The 21,595-nt window shown below is 39.8% G+C and overlaps 1 protein-coding gene across 1 annotated transcript in view; it reads left to right on the top strand.

The window, feature by feature from the left end:
- Positions 1-10,648: 10,648 nt before the first annotated feature.
- The window catches only part of GRB14 (growth factor receptor bound protein 14), a 69,213-nt gene continuing 58,266 nt past the window's right edge, over positions 10,649-21,595 (top strand). Inside the window, exons 1-2 of the mRNA XM_086465398.1 lie at positions 10,649-10,791; positions 12,418-12,550. Coding sequence (XP_086321524.1) covers positions 10,649-10,791; positions 12,418-12,550 — 276 coding nt within the window. The remainder of the gene's footprint in view (positions 10,792-12,417; positions 12,551-21,595) is intronic.

The raw sequence follows: 21,595 nt of genomic DNA, 5'->3' as shown, positions 1-21,595 counted from the left end.
ATTTGATATATTCTCACTATTACTCCCTGAAAAAATGGAATCCTAGTATGAAAACAAATTGTAGTACTTGTTAAATTATTTCTGTTACCTTAGTTATGCAGCAGCCGGACACTGGAAATGCATTAATTCCCTGAACCCTGGAAACAATGGCAGTACCTCAACTGCTCTATATGACTGCTGCCAAGCAGTTCAGAAGACCTTTTCAGGTCAGAGTGCCTTGTCCACATCTATACAGCAGACTCAGAAGAGTTCTCCACAATGCAGAGTCATACCACCTCTCATATATTTGGGAGGCCCTTCTAACACATCCATGACTCACTTGCAGTGCCTGTATATTTGGTGCCAGCAAGTTGGACCAAGAGCTTTTGAAGGGTGAACATACCACCACTCTGCCAGAGGTAGCTAAAGAGCTGGTCAGGGAACCTACACCAAATGCAGACATTGTCTTTCGGTTGTTCTCCCACACTGTGCAGGACCAGGAAGCAAACACCTATTCCCATGGTGTTTGTCACCTAACAGCCTGTGCAGACGAATATAATCTTGCCTCAGTTCCAAAGCATTACAGAAGTGTGAGGGCCCTCTACCTCACTTCATGTCTCCTGTTCTACCTTGTAACACAGTGACCGTGGGCAGCTGGTTGCACAGCTGGTTGCACTGAAGGGCCTGTAAGAGCCTGCCAGTGGCAAGAGTCTGTAGCTGTAGCCCTCCACTGAAGTCTCCCACAGCAACTGCTGCAGCAACAGAATTTGGAGTGAAACAGGGCAGAGACTTGTCAGAGGACGCTATGCTAGACTCTATCTTTCCAGACTGGCTCCACAGGAAGACTAGAGATACGCACATATCTGAGCACCGTGAAAAATAATACAAGTAAATACACTTTGTAAGGGAAAACTGGAAATAAAATACACACACTTTAACCACCCCTAGGAACAGTAAACTTCTGCTTGGCTTTCACTTTTTCCTGTCAGGTGCTTCAAGCAGGTAAGATCCTGACACACTGTTTTAGTAGGGATCTGCTTGAGCTGGTTTTGTAGATGTTCCAAGGCAGGTCTGTAAAGATTAATTCATAGAATAAGGCTGGGATTGCCTGTTTTACTCAGTCAGATCAGTTATCTAAAGAGCCATCTGAACTTGTCTGACTTTTGGCAGAGAAGATATCCTCTTCCACTATTCCAGAAGAGATCTTGCACTCTCTATTCTCTCAAGTAGGTCCTTCTCATTGGTAGTTAAGAACTTGCTGGCCTGATCAAGAGTCTTTTTGACTTTAATATTCTTCCTCAAATAGCTTTTCAAAATACAGTAACCTTGAGAGATTGGGGAGTTGGCTTAGGGGAGTTTTTAGTTCTGAGAGATTGTCTAGTCCAGGTGTCTCAAAAAGGACTGGGGAGAAAGAGAAGTGGGTTTGGAGACAAAATCCTATCAGCTATTTACAAACAAATCCATCAATATATTTTTAGATTCTGCAAATTTCCTGTGTTAGGTTCTAGCACTAGGCACTGCATCCAGTTACTTTAGTTCATAGAGGATTTAGCATCTGTGAGTATACAAAGCTATCATTTTAATTTGCTGTTCTTTTTGATCTACTGTGAGATAATCTGATAACTGGCAAGGCATCTAACAAACAGCTGACCAACAACTTCGTTAGAAGATCCATAGATAAAAAATTTTATAATGATAATGATCACAACAATAGCTGCTCTCATTTCTCTGGATTGCTGAAAAATGCAAATTCAGACCTTTAATAATTGCAGCTCAGACTCTCATTTCTGACAGCAAAGCGAGAGAGAAAAAAAATCTTTCCATCCTAAGAAGCTGTAAAGGAGGCTATCAACTTTTTTTTTTTTAATTATAATTCACTTCATTCTTGTTAGAAGAATTTAATAAAGTATAAGAGGGAAAAGATACTTACAGAGAACCTTTTCATTTTGCTTTAGGAAGTCCTTTTTGGTTTATGTTGATCATTTTAATGATTCTGTTCTCATGATTCAGGAATTCTATGCTGTTAATTTAATTCAGCTTTAATTTGAATTGAATAAAATATTGGCTAGCTTGCTGGCTATGATGATAAAATGCATGTACTGCTTAAACAGAAAGTGTTTGAAATATATAAAATGATCTGATATACACTTCTCTTCAATGTATGCCTAATAGATTTTAGTGATGTAATTATTTCTAATTTGTTATGTAGGTATATATTTTTAGAGCCTGCCATGTAAGGACATTTTGTAAAATTAGATGTAATGAGGTTATAATACCACTATAGCCTTTGGAATAACACCAATACAAGAAACAGTACAAGAAAATAATCGAATGTATGCCTTGAGCTACATGATGACTGTACAAACAGACTTTATGGCAAATTAGACTTCTTTGACTAGTGTTGTGGTTACAGTGATATAATTCATGTTTCATAACTCTGAAGAAATAATGAAGACATTGTAACCAGAAATTTGTCAATTTGAATAAATTTATTATGAACTGCTTTGGTTCTAAAAGCTCCCAATATGTTATAATAGAAGCCTACGTTCTTCCTTGAGAGCCAGCCAAATTCTCTGTAGAGAATGGAATGAGGTTTTAACCCATTTAATTTATCAGTTAGGAAGTTTCATGTGTCACCTTCAGTGACACATTCTGATTTTAATATGACTTATTGGTCAGAGGCTCTGAGGTCATGGCTTAACAACATGCTAAAGTGGGCCTGAGGCCTTGAAGAGTTGCCACAGGAAGAAGAATCCTCAAACTCACTTTGTTAGTTCAAATTTCTTAAGAGATTTTCAATAGGGTGAATTTTTCCCAGTAGGCTTTTTGCCAGATCAGATATTGTCTGTCTTCCCACAGCCTGCAAAAAGTCAACACAGTAACATAAAGCTGCTACAGATTCTTTATCATGTGCTGTGGCTAATTTGACAGAAATGTCACTGTGTGCTCATTCCTTCTGTGGAATGGGTATGTCATCTTGAGTGATCCAGTAGCAGAAATCCAGTCATGAGAAAGAACACCAACCTTTGTGTCTAGTGTGGACTTATAAAAACCTGGACTTTATGAAAAGGGAATGTATTACTCTAGTAGTTGTTCTTGGATGATAGGATGAAAGTTCAAGTGGGTTAGAAGTCTGAAAACCGTATTGCTATTGTTTTATAAAACAAGTTCAAGGAATGTAAAACAAAAAATTGTGTTGCTTTGAAATATTTGAATTTTCAGACAAGTACAATGGATTGAGCTAAATTTATGGAACTGATGGAGAACACCGAAGGTTGAATTAAAAAGGGCAGAGTGTCTATAACAATTTTCCTAATTTTACGTGTGATCTCAGTTTGCACTCCTGCTTCTCAAATGCTTCAGATACATCAGATGTTAAATTTCTTTGAAGTCAGGTGCAAATTATTTATGAACTGGTTCAGTAGCCAGCATTTTTCTCATTTCTCCTCCCACCCCAAGGGAAATTTTGTAAGACTTTTTAACTTTTAAGCAGAATTTACGGGGCCACTATGTGTAATACAATTGTCTGGAATTACCTTGTATGTTACTCTTCATGTACTGTGTAATGTCTCCTTCATAAATACATAGAAGTGAACTAGAAGGTTGCTTATGTTCAGTGTTATGGAAGTGTTCTGTTTGTCATGGTAAGATTAGAACTATCAGAAAAAAGATCACTTTTTAAATGAAGCAGAGTGGCTACTAAACAACTCCAGAGCACAGCTTCAGTAAATGTGAAATCAAAGGAAAATCTACTTTTTTCTCCAGCTGAAAGGAAGATCACCTTTTGGACCAGATTTAAAGCTGACTTATTGTCAGCAGTACCTTTTTTATTCTTAGAAATAAGAAACCTACATTGTAGTTACAAAGAAGGACAGCCTGATTGTTAAGAGTACTAATTTTGGACTCAGAGTTTGCATTCCTTACTCGGCCACAAATTCCATTAGACCTTGAAAAAAATCACTTAGCACATTAATTGCGTTGTCTAATTTTCAGCAGCTAACTGAGATGCTTAAGTCAGAAGACAGGTCTCCCTAGGTTTCTCATGTCGTCAGAGGAAACAACAAGTTACTCTGGGATGGCTGTCAGCACTAAAACCCCTATGTATTTTTTAGTTGACCTCTGGAGACTTCTGTTTCTCTCCATGGAAGTTCTATGCCTCTATGTTAAATGGCCAACCTAACTTGGTATTGTGTTTAAAGTCAGGTACTCTGAATACCCACCTAGGGTTAATTTTTAAACATGTTCAGGCACATAAAGATGCAAATATTTACTCATCCGTATGAAGGGAATAAATACATTAAAATGTTAGGTGCACTGATGTTGTGATAATTAGGTTCATAATAAGTGCTGAGATTGTCATTGTTGGATAGGGTTCCTGAATTATAGACATTTGCATTAATAACCTTTTAATATAATAATTTCCAAGTAGTCAGCACAATGCTTTTAAAACAGGAACAGCAGGTTGGCTTTTCAAACGTTTATTGAATACCTCATTCCCTGAATATAGACTTCTTGGAAAAATTCTCGAGACAGAGCAAATGCCCCTTCTCTATGTAAATCTTTCAGGAGTAATTCATTCCAGAGTACTAAAGGTCCACCACCCAGGTGATGTATTAAAATGGTAACAGATATGTTATCATACAGTGGCACTACCTTAGGAATTCCAGCATTTGTTTGTTTTACTTTCTGTCATTTGGGAGGAACATAATGATTCCATCATTAAGGTTCAACAGACCTTTCCATTTCAGAGCCCATTTTCAAGGCATTCTAAATTGCACACGCGCAGGCAGATTGATTTGGAAATTGCTTTGCTCAGTCAGGGCTGGTGAAAATTTGAGGGTGCAAATCTGGGCTAATTTATTCTAGTGATTTTGGAAGAGAAAAATTCCTCCTCCCCTCACATGTATACAGATATGCATACAATCACATTTTAAATTTCTTTCTGTTCCCAGAATTCGAGAAAAATCTTAGATCTAATGAAAGCTTCCAAACCAGATTTCACAATGAAATATCTCCAAAGTTACTAGACTTTTATTTTGTTTCCTAAAGTCACAGACAGTCTATTGTGAGCTGCATGTTGCAGAAGCAGAAAAGAAACAATATGGGTGAGGTTCAGACACCTAAATACAAGTGTCTGGTGCCAAATTTAATGTCCAAGAATATCTGTAAATCCACACTGGGCTGTTATATGTGAGACAGGATGAACAGGAAACCCATGCCTTCTTAGGGCATGGTAGAACAGGTATCCAAATTGGTATTAGATGCCTACATTTAGGCAAACAAATATCTATACATCAACTTTTCAAAATAATGAATTCACTTTGTGTTTAAATTTCATGTATCAGCCTTGTACTCTGATAGCAGAAGTGGAATGCTGCTGGCCTTGAGTCTAACCAGGTATGTTGTTTCTTTTTGCCCAAAATAACTCTAATCTCCCTTCCTCTTTACATATATCTGGGGACTCTTACTGTGCTTTGTCTGGTACTATTGCTTCAGTGTCCTTGGCAGCAGCTCAGAAACGGCTGAGACTTAGGAGTGTGTGGCTGTTTGTGGAAAGTCATTTTAGCTCTACATTTCTTGCGGATTTTTGGGTTTTTCTTTGGTTTTTGTTTTGTTTTGTTTTGTTTTGTTTTGTTTGCTTGGCTTTTTTTTTTTTTTTATTTTTTTTTTTGTGGGGTTTTTTGTTTGTTTGTTTTAATACTTGTATTTTTTTTCCCACTTTACAAAATTACTAGTGTTAAAGGATCTTGAATCTGATTTCCCAACAACTCACATTACGGAAACTGAACCTGTATGTCCTGGATAAACTCAAGCAGTACCAGATAGCATAGTCACCTGCACCCTTCCCTCCATAAAAACTACATGTTTGTGTGCAGTATCCTGAAGGTACATAAGGTCAGAAATTATGCTCTTTGTGTAAGGTGAAGTTCCTGAAAAACGGCTGTAAAAAGTATCAGCAATACTCTGCTGTTGTGAAACATCGCCTGCTTAATTTATCTAAATATTTTATCACTTACGTGATGTTTATAGTCATCCACTCTTCACAGCAGTTATTTCAGAGGAACTAATAAAGCATTAATTATCACTAATATTTACATTGGATTAGTAAGAACAGAGAAATGTATTAAAAGAAAAATGTTTCTTCCATAACAATACTATCATTACAAATGTTTGGCACTGCTAAATCAGACTCGTCAATTCACCCCCACAAATAACTGCAGCAGTATATTATGCGGTTCATTCATCCGTAACTACCCAGAAGATTACATCTGGTCCAGTAGATTTAGACCCATTAGATAGAGACCTAGCCACTGTAACCCACACATATGTAATATTCACCCTGGACTATTACAGTTCCCTCTAGGAAGGAACTTTATTCCTTATAGGAGTTCAAGGTTGGCCAGTGCAGATCGCATCGCCTAATGCACAGTTTATTATAGACGCTGATGAATGACTGATTTCACGCAGCCTTAGCGCGAGGGAGCAGAAGCCAGTATGTTGCGTTGTACGACCTGCATCTCGCAAGCCCTACATGCCACCCAGTCAAACCTATGCTGAACCTAATTATTTGGTTTTAGCTACAACAACCTTTCAGAAATCATAATGATTTGATTTGAATGGTATCAGTCTTACTCTCAAAACCCCGCACAGAATTTAATTCTGTTCTTGTGTTACAGTTCAAGGCAAAATGCCAGCAGGGGATGTTCTGGACTGAAGACAAAGCTGTCACAGGGAATCACAGAACTTGAAATAGCAAGCACTGTTGTCAAGGCTAGCAATAAAATCCATCCCTCTACTCAAGTTTCTTATGTGAGTACGCCAAAGTATTCACGCTTTTCAATAGGTAAAAAATCCCCAACCCAAACAACAACAGAAAACACAGTGCACATCTGCTTCTTGATAGTAAGTATAGAAAAGGAAAATTAAGTCGGGGGGAACACCAGAGCGTTACTGTGCTGTGGTTTGTGTAAGTACACACACAGGGAGATTCAGATTAGGTTGAAAAGCAGCTTCTGGAAATGACTGAGACTGGCGGTGCTGATTTAATACCTTGGAACCTTTTCCTTACCTGCAATAAAAGATACACATTTTAACAGTAACCCCAAACTTAACATTCAATGCAAGCTATAATAACAGGCAAGACTCCTCACAAAACATTCAACCACAGATAATTTTCAGAGTTATGCACTACTGCCAAGAAGTTAGCTAGCGATACCTCTACTTGGATAAATTTGGCTCTCATGAAGTACTGCCCAAACTGATGGGTCAGTTTTCAAAGTTAAAAATGGGCTTTTGAAATGCTCAGGAAGGAGCAAGACTGCACAGCTTGTTGTATCAGGACCATGATATGTGTTCAACATATTCTACATACATTGAGAAAATAAATACACATAAATTACAAATTCAGGCTTTATCTTGGTGCATGCCTTTTTCACTGGACAAATAACTTTTTTTTTCTTAAGGTGATCCTCTGTATCATTGCATTTGATGCAATTTATTTTGGGGTGCTTGTAAAGAAAACAGTGTATTGGGAGAGAAGACTTAGGCCTCGTTATAGCCTTGCACTGGAAAAACTAGCTGCTTCTGTGGCTTCAATCCACTATTTCAGTAGAGATAATTCTTTTCTCTGCTACTGCAGCTATGACAGAAGATGGTGTCAAGGTATGATATAAGTTCTCTTAGTGTAACCATCTTTAAGAAATTATAGTGAAGCTTTTTATGGTGTAGCCATTATACATACAAAACCACACTGAAAATATATTGATAAAAGAAAGGGGGGATGTATGGAAGGGTGAAATAAAAAAGTCCAACCAACACCCTCTAGTTTTCAGAGATAATCACATTTCGATTGGATTTTTTAAACTTTCTTTGTCAGTAATAACTGTGAAAGTTTACTCTAATTAAAGGCATAATTTTGTCACATTAATCAAGTGCTGTGGTTCTAAATAGCACACAGGCTTTTAAGAACTGAAGAGCTTGATTTTCTGGAAGTGGGGTGCATACTGAATAGCTCGAATCCATTGGAGTTTTTCTCAATATATATTTTTAATTTTACTTAATAAACACCTGGACCTGATTAGGGCTAACAAAGATTAAATTAAATGAGAAACCAAAACCACTGAGTTGAGGACTGAAGAATGCCCAGAAATTTAGTTTTAGGGAAATGTTAAGTCTTAGAACAAGGACCACTGTGCTGCAGAAGCATAGCAAGTATCAAAAACCAGACTAGGCAGCTTAGGTGTACTTATGATAAAAAGGAAGCCAAGTCACACAGCTCAACAAATATTTTGGTGTCAGGACTTAGCAGCAAACTGCTAGCCTTTTATTATCAACACTACTAATTGTCGAGATTACTGGGTTTGTACTTGTTCAAAGAGTTAAAAAAAGTTATGCTCGAACAGAGTCTAGGCTAAATGCTCTCAGATATCTTTTGCCAAGCTCAGGCCGTCTTTTTTATCCTTATGGTTGTTTGCAAGGAGAGACAGTAAGTCAGGAAAAACTTTAGTTTCACAATATCACCTATGCAACATTTCCAATGCTACACTGGAACAATCACCGAGGTCTTTCTGTGCCTCAGTTTTCCAATGACTGTGTTTTTCTCCTACAATGCTATTCCCACAGGAAGAACTGAAAGCAGCAAGCATCACAACAGACTATGAGAAGTACAAAAAATATTTTTAAGTCAATTTGTTTCCTAAATTACTACATTCAAGTGAAAGTATTGAAACATAAGCATTGAAACATAGAAGTATTTAATTTATTTGCTAATATTCCAATTGTGGTTTTTATTTACCTGCCATTTTAAAACAATTACATTACTAAGCCAAAGACACAAAAACATACCATGAATATTAGGTTGCAGCTGCGTAAAAAAGTTTTTACATGGCTGAACTTTTAAAATGCTGACTAATATCAACATATAATTGCTACTGGAAGGCTTTTATCTCTTCCCAACCTCTATTTTCTACCTAGAGCACCTGCACCAGTTGTCCTTCCTTCTATTCTTTTGCAGACAGTGAGGTTTAACTTGCCACATTTATGCCAGTGAATCAATTAGGCAAAAAACAGTGGTCTGGTCTGTGCAGTTGTGTAAAAAGATAGCTGTTCGCAATCAACGAGCAAATCCAGTCAATCATCTGACACTGTAAAATTCCAGATACATTTGTCAGTCTCTGTACATAAAATTGTTAATCAACTCAGACTTGTACTTCTGCTGTCAGCATTACACAAAATGAGCTGTTCAGAGGACAAGGAATCCTTCATTTCATTGAAAATAAATGTCCTGCAAAATCATCTGTGACTCAGCCAAAATGAAAACTGTGAGTATTGCTTCTATATCAGAAAAAATCTTCCTCCAGAATTGAAATTTTGGCTTGTGTGTGATGATTTATTCGGTGGATTCAGGAAAACAGCAAAGCACACATGTACAAAACATTCTATATTTTCGCCAATCTGACTTCTCAGTTACTGCCCCTGAGCATGCCAAATACAGTCAGAAGGCTTCTTCACACAACTGTTTTTACCAGTGGCTGGGTTTTAATTATATGAGTTTCTATCAAATTGACTGAATTACACAATTTTACCCACTCTGTTTGGTGCCATCAAACTGTTCTTCATACAGCAAGGGGGTGTTTTTATTTTGCAATAGGATGAACGCTGATAAGGACAGCCATGGCATTGCCACGTAGGATTTTGTGTACACAAAGCAGGGCAGGAGCTGGGTTCCTCAGCGGCTATGGAGGACCCCAAGGCACGAGGAAAAACCTCTCTGCCGTACCGCACCTGTGGCCGAATGTGAGCCCTGGGCCCAGCTGGGAACCCACCTTCCCACCAGCTGCTTCTTTGGCACAAAGGTAATAGGTCTGTCCCCCGGCCTTGTTCGTTCCTTATTTCTCCAAGGCAGAGCCAGATATTCCCGACCTCACAGAGGAATGGGGTAGCTTAGCTCATGACTAGTCAGGCGCTCGGACAAGTGCCAGGCCATTCCGGCGGTCCGCAGCTGGGCCCTGTTGCGCTCCCGTTCGCGAAGGGCCGGCCCGGCCCGGCCCTGCCCTGCCCTGCCCTTCCCTGCCCGGGGCAGAAGGTGCCCGCGCCGGGCCAGGGCCGCGCTCCCCCTCGGCTCACGGGAAGGGCCGAGGCACACGGCGGGATGCGTCCGGCTCCAGCTGCGGGCGGCTCGGCCGCCTCCTCAGGGGCCGAACGGCGGCGCCCCTTGCCCTCAGCCGCCCCGCGACCCCCCTGTCAGGCCGGGCCCGACGCCCCGGGCAGGCCAGGTTACACCGCAGCTTCGGGTGCCGGGGCCGCGCACCTGCCGGGGCCCGCGTCGCTCTGCCGTGAGGGAGCGGAGCGCAGGTCTCTCCCCGCCCCGGCGCGGCAGCGGCAGCCGAGAGGGCACGGCTCAACCCCGCCCGCCCCGCGCTGCCTCCCCGTCGCATCGCGGAGCCGGCAGCCGCCCGCCCCCGCCGCCGCCCGCGCACGTGTGCCGGGGAAGGCGTTCGGTGCCGCTCGCCGCCCGGGCGGCGCTTCCCCCCCGCTCCCCGCCGCCTCCCCCCTCCTCCGCAGCGGTACCGGAGAGCAGCCTCCGCCCGACACGCCCGGCAGCGCCAGGGCCGCTCGCCGACGTGCCTCCCGCGCGGGCGGCCGCCCAGCCAGGACGTCGCCGCCACTGATGGCCGCTCCGCTGCCCGGTGTGCCGCCCGGCGCAGGGCAGGCGGCGGAGCCCGCGGGAGGCGGCCCCCGTGGCGCGGCGCGCTCCCCCTGCCCGCTCCCGCTGCCCCCCGGGGGGGACCCGCCGCCCTCGCCCCCTGACAGGTAAGGCCGGAGCCCGGGCGGGCGCCACCGGCCCTGCCCGCTCCCTCGAGGGCCCGCCCGCTGCCGTCTAGGGGCTGGCAGGCGTCTTGCGGGCGGGAGCGCGGGGCTGGCGGAGCCTGAGGGCACGGCGGCTCGGTGGCGGCGGTCTGGGGAGGGGGCGAAGCGCAGGCGGGGGGCGGCCTGTCCCGGGACCATCCCGCGCCTCCCTGGAACTCAAAAGTTGTTCCCCGGCTTTGCCGACACTTCCCTCCGCTGCGGATGCGTCTCCCTCGCGTCCTCCCCGTTTTTGGGGTTTTTTTTTTTTAGAGGTTTCCCAGTTTGAGGTGAAAAGAGGCGACGCTGCCGAGCCTGCCTTGTCGAACTGGACCGAGCCACCACTTTTCTCACTGCAGTGTCCTCCTTGTACTGTGCGTGAGATAAACTGCTTCGCCGTTAGGGCTGCCGCTGTAATTGCTCTCAGGGATGTGCACCCCGTTTGTTTTAGTCTCTATTCTTAGCAAAGGAAACTGCTAGCTAGGTTTTTCATGAAGCGTCTAATCAGTTTTGGTAGACCGAAGTTTACAAAATCTTAAAATACTGCATACAGGCTTTTTCACTCCTTAATGCTAAATATCACTTTAAATGAATGTTCGGTGAGGATTTCCATGAAGTAAAGCATTTTCCTTCTGCATTGTTACCTTACTCTGATGGTTTTCCCCACAGTTGTAACAATTAGTATGTGAAATCTGGAATGATAATAATGAAGGCAGTAAAGTTAAATATTGATCTCGGAGCCATCGACTCACGTCGAAAAACCTGATTGTATCTTGGTAAACTCAAATACTTGAGGTGCTTTGGGTGCTGCTCTCCAAATGAAATCAAGTAGACAAAGTGCTGCTCAGTATTTTATGTGAGAAAACCATGCACTGTAATGTACACAGCAGCCTAAACAACCACATTGTTAATGTGATGCTTTAAACCAGTGCATAACTGAGCTCTTCAGCAAGTGCAGTGGTGATTATCTTCACTACTCCTGCAAATGCTGCTTGGTGATACTTCTGACCCAATCAGATTTAGGTAGCCAGCGACTACTGAGGCATTTATTTTTTGATGGAGCTATGGAGATTCGAATACAAAAGTAATTGAAAACGGAAATGAATGTATCGCTTTGCACTCTTTTGTCTTGTCAATCACTTTTGATTCCTGATTCTGGTGAAAAAAAGTTTCCATTTGTTTAAAATCAGTTGTGATGTACTCAGGAAGTGTTACTGAGAAGTTACATACATCCACTGTTGTAATATGTGTGCACAGGGAATGGCATGAACACAGGGACAACAAAATATTTACTAATGTCCGTAGGAGCCAATATAAATATATCTGTGCTGTTACTCTGCGAAGGCTTACACGTTTTCAGACAACTTTGTATTCAGAGCTGAATACCTGGGTTGCTTTCAGGTAGTATTAGCACTGTATGTTAATAGGTTCAGCCTACTGATTAAAAAAAATAACTGCACAAAAAAGCTAATTGCTGCAGCCAGGAAGTATCGTGGTATTAGTGCCTTAGTATTTCATGTGTTGTGGTTGGATATTGCTTTTAACAGCAGTTGTTACAGTTATCGCTTGATGTTATGTATTTTGTTGAAATAGGAGAAAAAAGAAAGATGACAGTGTTTTGGAGATCCCATCAATTCCAAATCCTTTTCCCGAGCTGTGTTGCTCTCCATTTGCATCAGTTTTGTCAGCCAGTCTGTTGCCCAAGGCAACTTCAAGAAAAAAACAGGTAAGATTTATAAATTAGTATTTGACAAACTCTAAATTGGTTTCATGAAAGCTTGAGGAAAAGCTCAGTTACCTATTAAGTTATTTTTCTAAAAAAGGTGTTCCATATTTCTGTAATTCGGTGAAATTTTCTTTGTAGGTCACTGATGACTGTAGAAAATGAGGTTTTGGAATCTGTGACTTGAGACCTGACTGTTCTTTCATAGAGTCTACATGTGACTGTGCAAATTTTTTTGGATAAAGCGGAACCAGGGGCAGGCAGGCAGTACTTTATGTCCTTAAATGAGAAGTTAATTTCTTTCTTCCCTTCTTCCCCACCTCCAATTACTGTCATCAAGGCTATAGCACGGAACGTTTTAACAGTCACTGAGTAGCTTCTGGTGTCTGAAGGTCTAATTTTGCTAGGATAATTGCATGAAACCGAAATTGATGGGGAAGGAACAAATGCTGTGTACATGACTGTATTTTATACCCATGTGTGTTTATCCGTGTATGGTTGATGTTGTTAGATTTCCATACATACCTTAAGCCAAGGGAAGTTCTGAGTGGGCAGGCAGACCTGGCAGTGCTCTTTCTTAGTTCGCAGAGTATTTGTGACCCTGAGCAGGTGTAGAAGTTAAAGAGGAAGAGCTTCCAGTTAATGGAGATTACTGGTGTTGAAGATCTGTGTCACTCTTTGAAAGCTTACCTGTCTCATTTCTCTTTTCTTTTCTCGAGGCTGGAAGGAGTTCTGACAAGGAACAACTGTGGGATTCAGAGTACTACCTCCTTCACGTTCTCTTTTTTTTTGATGGTCTGCAAGATCCTTGTCTTAACAGTTTTAGGGGTGATATTGGAGGTGTAAGAACTTAACACTGCTGCTGCTTATTCAGTTTTTAGATTTGCATGAAGAAACTGTCTGGAAGTCAAGTTTCTTGTAGCTGAAGCTCACTGGCCATGGCTGTTTCAGTGCACCTGTCAGAGAACTTTACCAGCGAAGTCTTGGCAGGCACCTTAAGCAGGAACCTTCTCCCCCCCTTCTCCAGTGAAAAACATGTATATGTCTAGGAAACTGTGCTGATTCTATCTTGCCATATTTTGCATGTTCTCTAAAAATAGCTATGGTGTCTTTCTGGACTACTTTTATTAGTTTTAGTTCCTTGCTACAACAGCAATACCAATCTGAAGCATTTCTGGTCAGTGGGTATCTAAATGTTGCTAATACAGTGGGGTAAAATTATGCTAGTTCCGTGCTTGGGCAAGGTGGAAACGTTGACCATCTCTGCAGAGGCAGGAAGAACACTGAATTGGTAACGTTATCTTTCAGAACATAAGGACTAGAAGTCACAGTTAAAAAAATCAGTGTAAATTACTCGTGTTGCTGGCTTAAATTGCACTCATCGAGGTAATCTTTGTGCTTGCAACTGGAAAGTAGATTTCTCAAGCGTGATTAAACACACAAAGGTCAACTATCTGCTTTTGTAGCCTGTCGTGTTTAAAATTACTGACTGGCTTGATCAGTTAAGCCAGCTAAGTATTGGCTTCAGGCGCACAGAAGCTGAAGTTCATAGCTCCACTCATTTAACTTGTTTATTCACAAAGGCTGCTCAGAGTTCTTCCATGTCTCTTGGTTTTCCATTTAAGAATAGTAAAGCTCTCTGGTAAAAGCAGGATCAAGAACAACTGATTTACCGACAGAAGCAAGCTAAAATAATAATAGTGTCTGTGGAGGGCCCGATCCATTTTCCAGTTACCGGAAAAATTGACAGGAGTCTTCCTGTTATTTTCTGGAGGCATTTTAACAGGACCATGGTTTCTATGAAAAAGCCTTTCACCTTGGTTATCTGTTTATGGCCACTGCGGGAGAAATGGTACTGGGCTAAGTAGACTTTTTGTCAGGTTCAGCGTGGATGTTCTTATCTTCTTCATCTACAGTTATGAAAGGTTAAGGCCAAATGGCAACTGTTGAGTTAAACTTTTATCTTTGAAATTTGGGTTGAAGTCTTCTTATATATTCGTAAAATTACTTAGGTGAGAGAGGGAATGAGTAGCAGGTGTGCAAAGAGAAATGAACTGGCTGTGGAAGTTGTGCTTGGAAATGCCCTGTTGCCACTCGCATTCTTATTTTGCAACTTTGTAACAGCTCTGTCTGCAAATACCTAATCCATGTGCAAAAATTTCATTGAATATAGCCCCCAAGGTCATGAATAATACTGTTACAGTTTGATAGTTTCCTAACTCTTTAAGGGAAATGAGCTACACTTAAGCACTTTTTTTTTTTTTTTTTTTTTTTTATAGTATTGACAGCTGCCAGAGTTTTTTTTCTGTTGCTTCTCTGATAATCTATATATGTTTCCAGTGACTCTTCTTTTAGATTACTTTCTTTCTGATTTGGTTTCTTTTTCTGCTGTGTTTTTAATTTCAGGCATAATAAAGAAAAATTACAGAGTGAATTTCTACTTATGTCTAGTAGGTAACTATTATCCAAATAGGTGTTTTTAAAAGAAAAAAGGAAGTTATGCCTCTTCTGTCTTGTTTTTCTCTCCAGAAAAGATTTTCTATTTCCAGGGAAAAGAGTAGTTGTCACAAATGCCTACTCTCTTATTCATAGCACCTGCGATATCTGAAATCTTTCCTCTTTGAATAGGTTATTAACATTACTTTGAATTCTTATTTTTCTAAGCTGAAGTTCTTACTGTCTTCTGATGATTTTGTATCATAAGCCTCTCAAAACATTGAACATGCTGCTTGAACAGCATGTCTGTTTGTGGGATTGACTTACGGGAAATAAGTTTATAAAAGCAGATTGGTAAAAGCCACATAGCAGAATAGTGAGTTGCCTCTGTGCTTGGGAAGTAGGACATCTGTGTGTCTGAACATTATTTGGTCTGCCTCATCAACACAGCTGTCCATATCCTTCCTTCCCCTGCAGTTTGGAAGAGTTTTGTGTTATATCCTCACACGCTCATAATTGTGACACGTTAACAGTAATAAGAACAAATCTTCTTCAAGAGGCAACCTTGACTATTTTTCTGTCTTTTCATTTAAAAAATGAAAGGAGGGGGAATGATGGGGATCAAAATGAGGAGTAAAAGTATAGTCAGTATAGTGACAAATTTTTTTATCCTAGAGGGAGGACTGGGAGCTGGGCAAATGGGAAGAACAGGCCTGCGTTGAGCTGCTGAGAACGTGCAGACTTGAGCCTCAGATGACCTGTTGTCGGTAGAGCATTTCATGGAGGTGACCCTGTAGAGTTGATGTTACGGTATCACACCCGTGTTTGGCAACATGGAACTTGGAGGCGTTGCACAAGTGGGAGTGGGTTAAGTATTTAACATCTCCATCCTCAAGGGAATAATATGGAGGTGAAATAACAGCTGAAAGTATAAATGGCAAGACCACTTTGTGGATTGCGTAATCCATTCTGTGAGAAATCAAGTTTAGTATCCTTGGAAGAAACATAGGAGGGAGTTGGGTGCTTTTAGCATGAATGATGTTATATTTATGTATGTTCAAATAAACTGAATTTTATGCTTCAGAGTGGAAGACTTTTATCTGAAAAGGCCAAAAACCCCAGCCTTCCCCTCATGTTCAACATGGCATGGTCAGCTGGGTGTGCAGTGGGAAATGTTGCCTTCCTCTCAGGCATCGATCATTTGCTGTTACTGGGTGGAGTTTGTGAACTTGTGTGGAAGATCTAATTGTCTCGGAGTTTGTGTTCTCTAAGAAGCGACAAGGAACTGAAAATGTAAAACACTTTATACTTTTGTCTCTAATTATGATCAAAATGGGTATTGGTAGGGACAAATGGTAACTGTAAGAAAACATGTTCTGTTCTTTAGTATACTTCTGGTCTCTTTGGTCAAATGAACTAAAAATAGGTTACTATAGTTTTATGAAAGCTTAGTTTTTAATTCTTTCTGAAAACAAAACCTGAATCATTTGCACTGCAGTGACAGTTCTTGCCCTGCTCAAGGATAAGCCAAAAAGTGTTTCATCACAAAAGTAGTTCAAGGTAATTAGTGCCTTGTTTCTTTAAATTAAATTAGAAGTGGCAAAAATAAAACTCAAGTAAATCTCAAGGTGAAGAACATTCAAATCTTTCAAATTTTAATATTGCCTCTTTTGTCATCTTGGTGTTCTAAACAAGTAGATATTTTTATCATTTAGAATCCAAATACACTCCTACAATGTTCTTTCCAGGAAATCAATTGTATAAAGAGACCTCAAGTACACATTTGATTGTAGTGGAACGTCACTTCTCTTTTTGCATTAACAAAGAATTTCATGTAAAGCTCTCTGGCAAAGAAGAACTGAGAGGAACTTATGACAAAGAGCAGATGTTTCTTTAAATGTGTGTGCTGTTCTAAGTTTATAAATAATATTGAGCATTGACAGTTGTAACTGGTGTACCTTTTTTTCTTTTTTTTTTTTTTTTTTTACAGCTGTAGTTCAGGGTCATCTAGTGTACCCACTTGAAACCTCATTCTTCAACAATTTTGAGTATAATTCTATTAGCAGTCATAAATGGCTAAGTATCTGGTACTTAGACTTTTTCATGACAGATTTTTTGGCCGAAGTGCCTGTTTTCTCTTGAAAGCTTTGACTTTTAAACAACGCAAAAATGAAAGGATTTTTTATTGGAATGTAATAATTCCTCAATTTCCAAGCACTTTCCAAGGGTTGAAATATTTTTTCCAACCACAAGATGCATTACTTAAATTGACTCTGCAATTCCATTCTGCCTGTTTCTTGCCAGATTTCTTTCCAGGTTGCAGAGCTTTGCACATATCCTCCTTTATCAATTCTCAATTTTTTTTCCTTCCAGCTCCTAAACATATGTCTGTTTTTCCCGTGTCTTCCCCTTAAATTACACAAAAAAGACTTAGAGTTTCAAAGGCAAAAGGGAAGGGAAAAAGTCTTTCCAATCAGTTTACAGATTAACAGAAAAAAACATACTGTACGGAACCAAGTTAAAGAGCTTAAGGTTTTTATTTGAAGTCTGTAATATAAGACTTGACTCAGTTGGACTCATTTTTGTGGTGTCTCATCTGGTGGTCTTCTGCTCCAGTTTCTGTGCTCTGTTCTTCGTTTAAATGGGTGTACCCTCCCACCAAGGAAAGATTTATTGCTGTTACAGTAGGTTAAAATTATTTAGAGCCCTATTAAAATAGTTGCTGGTTTAATATTATTTATATATTAAATATATATATAATATAAAATATAAATAATATATAATAGATCTTAATACTAATTGCTATTTTGATGCATGTACCTTTGTGCTTTGACCAGTCACCTTAACAGTGCCAGAAAGTCAGAGGTCTATATAGGTAAAAATCAGGCAGCAGAGTTGAACAATTTCTCATTTTAGCAATAAGTAATATCACTTGGTTTATATTGAGTTGGCCTAGCACAAGTTTTCTGATACATCAGCCTGGGCAAGCTTCAGAATCATCACCTGTTTCTCTTTTTGTGTTTTACTTTGTCATCTTTATATTCGTTCATTCATTGGTGTATCTTATAGAGAAAAGAAATTGCTTTCTGTCAAACTTCACATCAGCTCTCTATGTTATTACATATTAACCTTGTACTTTGTTACCGTCCAAAAACAAACCAAGCAAAAACTCTATAAACATTCTAACTTCACAAAAATAGCTTGTCTTTTATTTATTTTTTTTTTTCTTTCCCTTTCTAATGAGCAAGAAAACAAAGTCACTTTAACTTTTCCGGTTACTAAGATATTGCCTCTGCAAGTTTGTCGTTTAATTCATTTACATGAGGAAAATGTTAGGCTTAAATTTTTACTGTTTTTTACTATAGCTGTGTAAAATAAAAAAAATCATCAGTACTGTCAAAGGTTCTGGTAGACATTTTGGCAATACTTGTCAAATTGGAATGATTTTAATAGTTCTTTCAATTTTGATTGTTTTGGGCTTCATCAGCCTGAAAGTCAACACTGAAGTTTCTTTTCTTTTCTGTTAGGATTGTTTTCTCAATACAAGAAGCTGCCTCTTCTGTGCCATTTGGGAAGTTATATTTGGAACAAGGAACCTCTGGTACATCGCAGTACATCTAATTTTTTGTGTAGAAAGCCTTCTCTGTAAATTTGGAAACCTTGATTCTCTAAAAAACGATTCTTTAATATTCATGTCTTGAATTCTGAGTGGACTACCTGGTATTTTGGTCCTGTGACACCTCTGTAGTACTATGTAATTATGAGGTGGCTAGAGCAGACTGATAAAAACAGTCTCTATTTCTTTGAATATGATGATATCTCTTTGAATGAGACTTGACAGTTAAAACCAGCTGAAACTGCAAGGAACTTCTGCTCTAATTTTGCTGAGTCACTTTTGATAACTGAAGTTTTATTGAGTTTGGCTTTAAAAGATTGAACTCTGATGAATGGAGCTTGAATCCTCATAATTTTCAGGAGGAATGAGGTATGATAGATGCCAACACTGTTCTTTTTCATAATTGTTCCCAGGGATTGGTGCGTTTGTTTAGGGTTGGACTGGAGAACTAAGAAGTTCAGATCATTTTGTAGCAGCTCCATACCTTCCACAGACAGATCCATGATTAGATAAATATTTTAGTGACAGATCTTTTCCCAGGTGCCTTCTTAGTGGTGGCATTGTCAGTAAGTGATACTTTGGTACGTGTGGGATGCAAGATGTCAGTATTGTAACAACAGAACGCTATTGACATCTTCCCTTTATAGGCCACTGTCTGAACTGCCTTTTGATCAAAACAGATAAACATTCCCATCAGACTTCCAGGGACACACAGTGTAAGTTAGTCAGAATAATGTTTAGTAGCATTTGTGATTTGTATCATTTATTCCAGAATAACACTGTGATTCATATTGAAGAAATTATGTGGATTTCTGTTTAAAGGCATTATGAAACTAGAAGACCCAAATTCTGTTGCTTTTTGAAGCAGTAGTCCTCCCAAAGTACTGAGAGCTTTTCTATTGCCCCAAAGAATTGGTTTTTACAATCTTAAAAGACTTAAATGACAGTGTTTTTAAGCATGTACATTTAGAATTAAAGTTCATGTCTGCATGTGTGTGAGCACTCTGTAGATCATTTTCTTTTTTTATTGCCACAGCAGTTTTCATTTTCAACCAGATAAAAATGAGACTGAGCCTTATGCATTTCTGTATTTCTTGTGTTTTTTCTCTGTTTTGTTTTTCCTCAACTTTCTTTTCTGATCTTAAGACCTCTGTGGTCCTGTTCTGGTCTACTTTTGTCATCTCATTGACCAGTATTGTAAACACCTGCTTTATTTCATGTTCTGCTATTTTTATAATCTAAACAATTTAACAGTTGTGTAGTATTGAATGAGATGAGTAGTCAACAATGAATAAATTACTTAAATGAGTATCTTTAGGATAAAAGTAGTCTTCTGTTTGGTACTTGTATAGCAGGAACCACAATGGCCAGGCAGTGGAGGGGCATCAGAATCCTGTTACTGACAATTGATGTCAATGCCTTTTTTCTCGTGTGCGTGTGCAGAGCCAAGAACTGATACAGCTTCCAGTTGGGGATTTCTGGGCTGAGGGATTCCAAACTTCTCTAAGCAGCTGGTTATTTCCGCTAACAAGATGGGATGTATCTCTAGCAAGTGGTGAAATCCTGCAATGATAAGTGGGAGATGACAGCTGACCACTGGGTATATTCTCCTTGTTTGTCTTCAACGTGTTTAAAGCTGTTTCTTCTGAGGGCATTAATGCCTTTATAACTGCCTTTAATTTGGGAATGAAGATAAAGGGAAACCTTCAAGACAGCATACTTAAGCGTGTCTCTCATGTTAGAGATGGGAGTCTAACCTGATGGGAGTCACCTCAAATGGGAAGATTAAAAAAAAATGCTAATCAGGCCAAAGAAAATTTTTCAAGAAGGGCAGTTGTGGGAGGAGGAATTAAGAGGGAGAAGAAATTAGACCTCTTTACTCTAGTAACAGCGTGAACTTTCTTTTCTCCTGTTTCAGTCACAGAACATTCGTTTGCAGCTAATCAGCTCATATTTTAGCCCAATAGTGTACATGATATTTAATACTTAAGTCTCGAGGGGGAAATATATATCGGTTATCTTAGAGGTGTGCCTGTGCTCCTAATTAGGATACTGGTGGATTGTTCCTGCCTATTTCTGGTATATATGCATATGCTGCATACCAGTGTGTCTATCTCTTTGCTTCTTAACTTGATATTATATTCACAGGAAAACAAGATACAGTAGATTGCCTTGTGATCAGAATTGTATTTTTCAGTGGCTGCATTCTTAGGCTATAAATAGCCTTTTTATATTAGTTGTGTTATGATAACTCCTGTTACTGATTACATTAAGACTTGGAGTTTATGAACAGCTGCAAGCACTTGATAATGGCACAGAAATGGTATCAACTGTTGAGGAACAGGCTGGAAGTTTGCAAGAATCTGTTCTCGTGATCCCTAGAATTTACTGCTATGTAGTAAGGGGGAAGCCCATGCAATATGAGGATTTTCTTATTACTCAATTGACAGAACTCTGTTACCAGTGTGCTTTTCAATCAGGCTTGAACCTATTGATTGCAAAAATAGGCAGCTGAAAAGCTTTGCAAGGAATGTATGTAACAAGGCTTTAAGATCCCACAAACTTGTGAGGAGAATTGGCGAGCGTGAAACACTGCATCAAGCTCTTCGATACTGCAAAATTTAGATCTGCATTAAAGAGCAATGTTCAGCTTTTTGCCGTTGTTCTTGCAATGTGAACTTTTCTATAAACATTCAATGGGAGATGAATAATCTGATGAGAGAAGATTTTTTTCCAGGCTGGTGTCATTTTCATTATGAGGCTTTTCTCTAACATCAGCCCCTCTCTGATTAGTCCATTGTAGCATTAGGATACAGGAATAGTCACTTCCATTTTGGTAAGCAGGCAGGATCTGCATAGTTTCTGTCTAGTACAATAATTACTTATTGGGCTAAAAGGAAATGTGTCTGTATCCTGATTTTCATACTTTAATTTAGTTCCTATATCTGTAATTTTTGACTGGTTGCCTTTCATATTTATATCTGATTGTTCTCATT

This window comes from Leptosomus discolor, chromosome 5 (assembly GCF_034619465.1).
Source record: "Leptosomus discolor isolate bLepDis1 chromosome 5, bLepDis1.hap2, whole genome shotgun sequence".
Classification (NCBI taxonomy): domain Eukaryota; kingdom Metazoa; phylum Chordata; class Aves; order Leptosomiformes; family Leptosomidae; genus Leptosomus; species Leptosomus discolor.
This window is presented reverse-complemented; position numbering and strand designations above follow the sequence as displayed.